This window comes from Gorilla gorilla, chromosome 6 (genome assembly GCF_029281585.2).
Source record: "Gorilla gorilla gorilla isolate KB3781 chromosome 6, NHGRI_mGorGor1-v2.1_pri, whole genome shotgun sequence".
NCBI lineage: Eukaryota > Metazoa > Chordata > Mammalia > Primates > Hominidae > Gorilla > Gorilla gorilla.
Genome location: NC_073230.2, coordinates 147,314,037 through 147,324,548, shown reverse-complemented (window position 1 = coordinate 147,324,548; position 10,512 = coordinate 147,314,037). Strand labels below are relative to the sequence as shown.

General features: G+C 39.7%; 1 protein-coding gene across 1 annotated transcript; it reads left to right on the top strand.

The window, feature by feature from the left end:
• Positions 1 to 5,184: 5,184 nt before the first annotated feature.
• Positions 5,185 to 6,397, top strand: LOC115935247 (nucleophosmin-like). The gene has a single exon (XM_055393198.2). It carries the CDS (start codon positions 5,281 to 5,283, stop codon positions 6,058 to 6,060), a length of 780 nt encoding a protein of 259 aa, XP_055249173.1. The 5' UTR covers positions 5,185 to 5,280; the 3' UTR covers positions 6,061 to 6,397.
• Positions 6,398 to 10,512: the final 4,115 nt, after the last annotated feature.

The following is a 10,512-nucleotide window of genomic DNA, read 5'->3' as shown; positions in this document are numbered from 1 at the left end:
AAATACACTTGTCTTTGCTTGACTAACAGGTTATTCTGGAAGTTTCTGCAGAGGAATCAACAATCAACATTATTAAAAACACATATAGTCATTTTCTAGTCATGTCATTTATGGAACAAACTGCCACAAAATTTTCACCCACAGACATATTTACCTTTTTTTTTTTTTGAGACGGAGTCTGGCTCTGTCGCCCAGGCTGGAGTGCAGTGGCGCAATCTCAGCTCACTGCAAGCTCCGCCTCCCAGGTTCACGCCATTCTCCTGCCTCAGCCTCCCGAGTAGCTGGGACTACAGGCGCCTGCCACCACGCCCGGCTAATTTTTTGTATTTTTAGTAGAGACGGGGTTTCACCATGTTAGCCAGGATGGTCTCGATCTCCTGACCTCGTGATCCGCCCGCCTCGGCCTCCCAAAGTGCTGGGATTACAGGCGTGAGCCACCGCGCCCGGCCATATTTACCTTTTCAACATCCAGAAATCTGGTAATAATTACTATCCAGTCTATATAGCTCGTATCAGGGGCTATATCTAAAATGGCTCAGTAATATTTAGAACTTCCTGCCTTATCCAAGTTATATGTGATTTGATGTTAGTGTTTGTAGTCTAAAAAAAGGTTCTGTGTTTAACATTAAAATTTGCTGTGGTTTCTGCCAAATGAGGAAAATTTTTCATTATTATGTTTATAAAGTTCTTAGATGGTCTTCTGAATGCTGACATTGTCCACCAAAAATGAATCATCTACATTCTGTCCTTCACAATAGTGTACTCGTATTTTATCTTATTTTCATATAGTTAATGTTTTGTAGCATTAATAATTATAGCTATACATATAATTATTTTATTTTTAAAAAATATTTTTCCCTTTTTTCACAGATGAAGTAAATGTAACTATATTTTAAAATCACATTTCAATTTTAAATACTTAACACTGTTGTGGATATCTGTTTAATTTTCTTCACGTTTATTAAGGGCACAGGGTAAATGCTGCCAATGTTTGTTTTATTTTCAATTTTTCTTTGATTTTTTTTTCTATTCCCGAAGATTTTCAAATAAAGACAGAAAACACACAATTTTGAAGTATAAAAGACTAGTAATATTTTTTGTGACCTGGGAGAATTTGTGTGTAATGTTTTTAAAAACTTATTACCTGTAGCTTCGGGTAGATAATTACCAACTAGAGATTCCTTTAAATATGCAAATTATGTGAATGTGTACTAGGATCCACAGAAAGTATATTGGGCTTAATGGAGTCTTGTTTTTTTTCTCTTCTGGTTTTTCTGGAAATGTGTCAGTTATAATGAACATGGAGATGAAAAGTAAATTCATATTCTATCCAAGTGGTGACACATGAGTGCTATATTGTGCTCATACCAATAACTATTCCTTTTTTCTCCCTGCATTTAATCTATTTCCTCCACAAATGTGTTCAATTATCCAAATATATTTCTGTCATTTACTGTTTTCTTTTCTGTTGTTGTTGCTTTTACTTTTTTGTGGTTGTTTTTTCTTTACATACATATATATATACTTTATATATTATATATGATAAAATATATATACTTTATATATTATATATGATAAAATATATATACTTTATATATTATATATGATAAAATATATATACTTTATATATTATATATGATAAAATATTATATATTTTTTATTTAATAGAAACAGGATCTTATTATATTGCCCAGGCTGGTCTCCAACTCCTGGGCTCCAGCAATCCTCCCACCTAAGTCTCCCCAAATGCTGGCATTACAGGTGTGAGCCACCACATCCAGCCCATTTTCTGTTTTCTTTCTTTCTTTTTTTTTTTTTTTGAGACGAAGTCTCGCTCTGTTGCCTAGGCTGGAGTGCAGTGGCATGATCTCGGCTCACTGCAACCTCTGCCTTCCAGGTTCAAGTGATTCTCCTGCCTCAGCCTCCCGAGTAGCTGGGACTACAAGTGTGCACCACCATCCCTGGCTAATTTTTGTATTTTTAGTAGAGATGGGGTTTCACCACGTTGGCCAGGCTGGTCTCGAAATCCTGACCTCATGATCTACCTGCCTCGGCCTCCCAAAGTGCTGGGATTACAGGCATGAGTGACTGCGACTGGCCCATTTTCTGTTTTCTTATACTGGTAATTAGAAAAAAATTCTTTTTGACATCAGGAAAAAGTTATGTAATAGCTTCATATTTAAACTTAGAATCTGAAACATTACAAAAATAATAGGTTTGGGGAAGACAGCTTTACAGTGGAGATACCTGGCCAACATCACCTTAGCCAAATGACCAAAGTTACCATACCAGTAATATAACCTATCAACATCATGTGCCTCCTGATGTGATGCACTAAGAAGGACTCAAAATCACTTCCGTGGTATTTTTACCAAAAATATATAATCTGAATTTGTCATAAGGAGGCCTCAGTTAACCCTGTCTGTCATTTTCCAACACTAATTCAATAACATCAGCTGGGTGTCCTACAATTTAATTTGACCTTGATGGTAACTACCTGGAGTTAGCACAGACCCTACATGTAAAGAGGCTCAAACTGCCTCATTTCAGACACCAGCTGCAATTTTCAGGTGTCCTCAAGGCACCCACATTTCTTCCTACCAACCACATTGATATGGTTTGACTCTGTGTCCCCACCCAAATCTCATCTCAAACTGTAATCCCCATGTGTCAAGGGAGGGAACTTGATTGGATAATGAGGGTGGTTTCCTCCATGCTGTTCTTGTGGTAGTGAGTGAGTTCTCATGAGATCTGATGGTTTTATAAGTGTTTGGATGTTACTCCTTTTCTCTTCTCTCTCCTGACACCTTGTGAAGAAGGTTCTTGCTTCCCCTTTGCCTTCCATCATAATTGTGATAGGGACAGGAGGCAGGGAAATTCTGGGCAGAAGAGGGCCTGTCCCCAGTAAGGGTCCCACCCTCAAGCTTGGAACTGCAACCCAAAGTGAGAGCATACATTCCTGTTGTCCTGTTTGAATGTTGCCTTTTCCAAAACCACCCATGGCCCTCCCTGTCCTCCATCCTGTGCCCATAAAAACCCCAAGCTCAACCAGGGAGGAGAAGCAGCTGGATGTCAGAGGCTATGCTTGGACGTTGGAGAGAAGCAGCTTAACTTCAGAGGGATGGCTTGATGGTGTAACTTTGGAGAGGAGTCTGGTTGGGGATGGCTAGACTCTGGGGGAAGATCACCTTCCTGTTCCATCCCCTTTCCACTAAGAGCCACTTTCATTGGCAATACAATCCTCTGGATTCACTGCCCTTCAATTTGTTCTTGCAACTTGATTTTTCCTGGACACTGAACAAGGGCTTCAGTACCACGTGTGAGGATGCAAAAGGCTGTCACACTGAACTTCTGCCCTTGCTGTCAGAAAGCAGCCACCTCACTCAAAAGGGCAGAGGGCTCACTGACCTGTTTAAAACTTAAGCTGTCCATGGACAACAGAGCTAAGAGAGCACTGTAACACACTCCCTCTGGGCTTCAGGGGTTGTAGGCACCCCCTAGACACTGCCGTTCACAGCAGGGCCAAGTGAATGGAGTTTGCCCCTGCTGGCACTGAAGCAGTCAGCTGCATCCAGTGCCCATGTGCTCCAGTTCCTGCCCACAAAGGAGTCAGGGAAATTTCCTGCTTCCATTGTAAGTTTCCCGAGGCCTCCCCAGCCATGTGGAACTGTGAGTCAATTAAACCCATTCTCTTATTAATTACCCAGTCTTGGGTATTTTTTTTTATCACAGTGTGAAAATGGACTGATACACACATATTTGGGGGTTCTCCTGACCTGCCTCGTCTGAGGTTTGACAATTCTCTAAAAGGAGTCACAGAACTCCATAAAGTGCTATACTTACAATTAAAGTCTTATAAAGGATACAATGCAGGAATGGCCAGATGCAAGAGATGCCTAGGACAAGGTATTGGTGCAGCATGAATTCAGAGTTCCCATGCCCTCTCCAGGTATACCACCCTCTCAGCACAGCAATGTGTTCAACTTGGAAGCTCCCAGGGCCTTGTTGTTTAAGGGCTTTTATCAAAGGGCTTTATTATGTAAGCATGGTTGTTTAAATCATTGGTCATTGGTGGTTGGACTAAATCTCCAGCTCTCTGCTTCCCTGGAGGTTAGGGAATAGGGCTGAAACTTCTAACATTCTTCTCACAAGATTAGTTTTTCTGGCAGCTGGCCCCTATTCTGAAGCTACCTAGGGTTAGGATTAACCTCATTAGTATAACAAAGACAGTCTCCTAACTCTGGAAATTCCAAGAGTTTTAGGAACTCTGTGCTAGGAACTGTGGACAAAGACCAAAATTATTTTATATTATGCCACAAGCCCAAATTGTGGAACTGAAACTGCCACTGCAAAATTATAGCTGAGACAATAGCTGACCTAGCCGACTCCATCTTGCTTCTAACCTCCAAGCTGTCCTTGTTCATTTCTGGGTGTAGGCTGAACTAACTTTGGGAGGAACCTAGTTTATAGTTTATAGTTCAGAACAAAGATGATGACGGCCCTCTCCCAAGGTGGTCCCCTTCTTGCTTGGGGACTAGACTGCCTTTGTAGGACTAACAAATTAGCCAAAAGATGAGAAATTATTGTTTAAGAGTCACACAGCTGGAGGCTACAAGATTCTAACCCTCCCCAGATTGCTCCTGTGGATAACATCATTATTGTAAAGCCTAAGATCTGTGCTTGAGATATTTTGCAGACACTGCACTTAATGGATCAGCTGGCACCACCCAAATTGATAAACTGGCTCATCTGATCTTGTGGCCCATCTGATCATGTGACTCCCTATGATTTCATCTCCAATCCAAACAATCAGCGCTCCCAACTCACTGGCTGCCCCCACCCACCAAATTATCCTTAAAAACTCTGATCTTCGAATGCCTGGGGAGACTGATTTGAGTAATAATAAAACTCCAGTCTCCCGCACAGCCAGCTCTGCATGTATTACTCTTTCACTATTGTGATTCCTCTGTCTTGATAAGTCGGCTCTGTCTAAGCAGCAGGCAAGGTGAACCTGTTGGGCAGTTAAAGAACATTCCACAAAATAACCAGCTAATGCTCTTCAAAATTGTCAAAGTCAGATAATACAAAAAAAAAAAAAAACCAAAAAAACCAAAAAAACAAACACCCCAAAACCCAAGCTGTCCTAGATTGGAAGAGACTAAGGATACATGAAAATTAAATGCGCCCTGGTGTGATTCCGTCCTGCGCGGCTGTTCTCTGGAGCAGCGTTCTTTTATCTCCGTCCGCCTTCTCTCCTACCTAAGTGCGTGCCGCCACCCGATGGAAGATTCGATGGACATGGACATGAGCCCCCTGAGGCCCCAGAACTATCTTTTCGGTTGTGAACTAAAGACCGACAAAGATTATCACTTTAAGGTGGATAATGATGAAAATGAGCACCAGTTATCTTTAAGAACGGTCAGTTTAGGGGCTGGTGCAAAGGATGAATTGCACATTGTTGAAGCAGAGGCAATGAATTACGAAGGCAGTCCAATTAAAGTAACACTGGCAACTTTGAAAATGTCTGTACAGCCAACGGTTTCCCTTGGGGGCTTTGAAATAACACCACCAGTGGTCTTAAGGTTGAAGTGTGGTTCAGGGCCAGTGCATATTAGTGGACAGCACTTAGTAGCTGTGGAGGAAGATGCAGAGTCAGAAGATGAAGAGGAGGAGGATGTGAAACTCTTAAGTATATCTGGAAAGCGGTCTGCCCCTGGAGGTGGTAGCAAGGTTCCACAGAAAAAAGTAAAACTTGCTGCTGATGAAGATGATGACGATGATGATGAAGAGGATGATGATGAAGATGATGATGATGATGATTTTGATGATGAGGAAGCTGAAGAAAAAGCGCCAGTGAAGAAATCTATACGAGATACTCCAGCCAAAAATGCACAAAAGTCAAATCAGAATGGAAAAGACTCAAAACCATCATCAACACCAAGATCAAAAGGACAAGAATCCTTCAAAAAACAGGAAAAAACTCCTAAAACACCAAAAGGACCTAGTTCTGTAGAAGACATTAAAGCAAAAATGCAAGCAAGTATAGAAAAAGCTCATTGAACAGTCCTGGGCACTACATGTAAATTAAGCCCAAAGATGGGGAGAAAGGAAAAGGAGAGACAAATATAGTCCATACTGAGTGTCATCAACAATCCAGACTGAAGTCTTCTATTTTAATCTCAGTCCCCTTTTCTGATTTGCCACCCATGCCTCTTCAGGCTGGAAACAATCTCTTGGTTCCCTAAAGCACTTTCTTCTGACTGCTGTGATTCAGTGAACCTTGCCCTTTGCTTTCTATTACTTGTGCATTTGCCTCACCTGACAATGTTTTAAATCGCCTTTGTATCTCCTTAGCTGCTCAATAAATATTTGAATGAATCAATTACAAAAAAAAAAATTAAATGCAACACAGAACCCTGGATTGGATTCTGGGTCAGGAAAAGAACATCAGTGGGACAACTGGTAACATTTGAGTAAGCCTTTGAGATTAGTTAATAATATTGTATCAGTATTAGTTTGCTGTTTTTGATCATTGTATGATGGTTATATAAGATGTTAAGGCTGGGCATGGTGGCTCACACCTGTAATCCTAGAAGTTTGGGAGGCTGAGGTGGGAGGATCGCTTGAGCCCAGGAGTTTGAGACCAGCCTGGGCAATATAGTGAGACCCTGCCTCTACCAAAACAGCCAAAAACAAGTTAACATTAAGGAAAACTGAGTGAAGTGTATAGTCTACAGAAAATTTTTATGCCAGTTTTGCAACTTTGTAATAAGTCTGATATCATTTAAAAATAAAAAATTGAAAACTAAAAATAAATGAAAAATAGTATGCATGTTACTCTAAATATTTATATTTATTTTTATTTTTATTTTTGAGAGAAGTCTCGCTCTTGTCCCCCAGGCTTGAGTGCGATGGCTCGATCTCGGCTCCCTGCAATCTTCGCCTCCGGGGTTCAAACGATTCTTCTGCCTCTGCCTCCCAAGTAGCTGGGATTAAGGTGCCCGCCACCACACCCGGCTAATTTTATTATATTTTAGTAGAGACAGGGTTTCACCACGTTGGCCAGGCTGGTCTTGAATTCCTGACCTCAGGTGACCCACCCGCTTAGGCCTCCCAAAGTGCTGGGATAACAAGTGTGAGCCACCATGCCTGGCCTCTAAATCTTAATAGTAGCTATTTTTATACTGATGAAATCGCCATAATTAAAAAATTGCTATTTTTAAAAGTGGATTAATATTTAGCAATCTCAACTATCGCAGGGACAAAAAACCAAACACCGCATGTTCTCACTTATAGGTGGGAAATGAACAATGAGAACACTTGGACACAGGAAGGGGAACATCACACACCGGTGCCTGTTGTGGGGTGGGGGGAGGGGGGAGGGATAGCATTAGGAGATATGCCCAATGTAAATGACGAGTTAATGGGTGCAGCACACCAACATGGCACATGTATACATATGTAACAAACCTGCACGTTGTGCACATGTACCCTACAACTTAAAGTATAATAATAAAAAAATTATCGTTAAAAAATCAAAGACAATAAAACTACCAAATTTGTAATAAAAAAAAATTAGCAATCCCTATGCAGTATTTCTTTGTAAATTTTTAGTGGTAAATAAAGGTTAGTTATTACGTAGTGAATCATATGTGGAGCCAACGGGCTTGTCCTCCTAAAGGTTTGCTGAAAAATCACTGAAATGAGGCAGATTGATTAATAGGAGAAAAGACATACAAATGTATTTAATGTATATACATGTGAGCCTTCAGAATGAAGACCCAACCCCTCAGTGAGGTACAAAAACTTGTATAACATCTTGAGGTTACAAAAAGAATGTGGGCTCAGAGTATGGCCAAAAAAAATAATAATCATCAGTTATAGCGGTAAGTCAGGTTTTAGTGGCAAAGCAGATTACGGGAGGGAGAAAGGAAGAGGCTTGCCTAACAAATGTGGTCTTGTTATGCAGATGAAACCTCACAGGTAGGAGCCCTTAGAGAGAATAGATGGTAAATGTTCCTTTTCAGACCTTTAACTCTCAGTTAATCTTTCCTGGATCCAGAGAAGTGCTGGCTGTATTAATGCAGATTCTCTACAGATGGACATATGCAAATTTCTCCCACAAAAGACATCCTTGCGGGTCACTTCAAAGTATGGCAAAGAAATATATTTTGGGGTAAAATATTTTTATTTCCTTCACATGTTATAGTCAAAAGACTCAGAGACACTCGACAATATCTTTCCAATATAATAAATAAGTAGGTGATCATATGAACTTTTATATGAAATACTAAGTGCCCTAAGACCAACAAAGAATTTTGCTTCACATGTTACGATGCTCCTTAAACAGTATTTTGGTTGAAAAGCATCTCCTTGTGTAGAAGGACAGATTTGTTTCAGTTGCTTTTGGATCCTCAAGATCTTTATATTATTGTACTTATTCCTCCTGTTTAAATTGAAACCGAATTATACATATTGAAACAGTTAGATAAACCATTTACTTTCATTTTTCAGAAAATGGTAATATGCAGATTTTATTAGCAGGAGACATTTTACTGCCATCTGCCAAAAACTCTCATAGCATCAATTTTTAGAGCCAATAACATTATAAATACAAATATTCACAAAATGGAAAATTATAAAGATGTCTATGAGTTGGGCACAGTGACTCATGCCTGTAATCCTAACACTTTGGGGTGCCAAGGCAGCAGGATCACTTGAGCCTGGGAGCTTGATGCTGCTTGAGTGGTCTATGATTGGGCAGAGGGAGATGCGCTTTCTCAAAAAAAAAAAAAAAAAAAAAAGATAAGAATGACATCCTTTACGCCCTTGTGGTTCACAATCTGAACAGCTGGTCTTGGAGTTACTGAAAATGGAAAAGGTCAGTTTTCCATGGGAGACCAGCCATATAAAATCTCTAGTCTAGGTGTTCTTGGATTCCTTCCAGAAAGAATAATTGAGATGTGCTTCTTTTTCATATTTTCTTTGCTCTGCAAGCCAAGTCATCATAACGTAATAATCTGCTTAAAGCAAGTGGACATTCAAGCACATATACTTTTTCTTACTTGTTTCTGTCAACCTGAAATAATCAAAAGGACCAGAATCCAGTTTAAAGAGTTTATTCAAGCAAAAAGCTGGGAATAGCCATCTGAGACACAAAGACTCTAGAGAAATGGGGTCAGTGTTCCTAAACGAAAAGCTAAGTTCTTACTTATATAGAAAGATACCAAAGACATTTAGTAGGATTATAACATTTTCTATAAAAGACTGGTTTATGAGTTACAACAATGTAATTTGTTGCAGTTTTGTTTTCTTTTCCATAATGCTTGTTTTCTTTTCTTTATAGCTGGTTTTTATTTCCTTTCCAATTAAAAAGAATGTATTTAACATCCCATCTTAAGACAATGTGATAGCCATGAAGTTTTTGTGTGAGAAAGGTAAGAGGAATGTTAATCTATAAGTGAAGAGGGAAGCGGTCTTCCTCGGGGCTCTTTAATAATTTGCAACATTTTACAAAACAATATAGGCAAGGTAAAAGGCTAATCTATAAACAGAGAAACAAAGTTTACGGCGCTCTAGGTTACAGCTGTCTTTCACGTGACTCAGGTGCCATCATCACATTCATTTATTTTGTTTTATTTTATATTTTATTTTATTTTATTTTTTGCTTGTAAAAATTTATAAGGTACAAGTGCAATTTTGTTACATGCATAGATTGCATTAGTGCTCAAGTCAGGGCTTTTAGGGTACCTATCACCTGGATAACATACATTTTGCCCTTTAAGTAATTTCTCTTCATGTACCCTTGCAACCCCCTTACCCTTCTGAGTCTGCATGTTCTGTCATTCCACTCTCTACATTCATATGTATACATTTTTTTAAGTTCCCACTTATGAAAGAAAACATGAGATATTTGTCTTTGTGTGTCTAGCTTGCTTTACCTAAGTTTTTTTTTTGTTTGTTTGTTTGTTTGTTTTTTAAACAATATAGCTCTGTCACCCAGGCTGGAGTGCAATGGCATGATCTCCGCTCACTGCAACCTCCACCTCCTGGGTTCAAGCAATTCTCCTGCCTCAGCCCCCTGAGTAGCTGGGATTACAGGTGCACGGCACTATACCTGGCTAAGTTTTGTAGGTTTAGTAGACATGGGGTTTCACCACGTTGGCCAGGCTGGTCTTGAACTCCTGACCTCAGGTAATTCAGCCACGTTGGCCTTCCAAAGAGCTGGGATTACAGATGTGAGTCACCGCGCCTGGCCTTTACCTAAGATATTGACCTCTAGTTCCATCCATGTTGCTGCAAAAGACATGATTTCATTCTTGTTTATAGCTGAATACGTGTATATATGCCACATTTTCTTTATCGAATCATCCATGGATGAACACTTAGGTTGAGTCCACATCTTTGCTATTGTAAATAGTGCTTTAATAAACATACAGGTGCAGGTGTCTTTTTGATATATTGATTTCCTTTGGGTAGGTATTCAGTAGTGAGATTGCTGGATTGAATTGT

Excerpts from the sequence above, each read along its gene's own strand:
- LOC115935247 (XM_055393198.2), top strand. The coding sequence starts at position 5,281 with ATGGAAGATTCGATGGACATGGACATGAGCCCCCTGAGGCCCCAGAAC.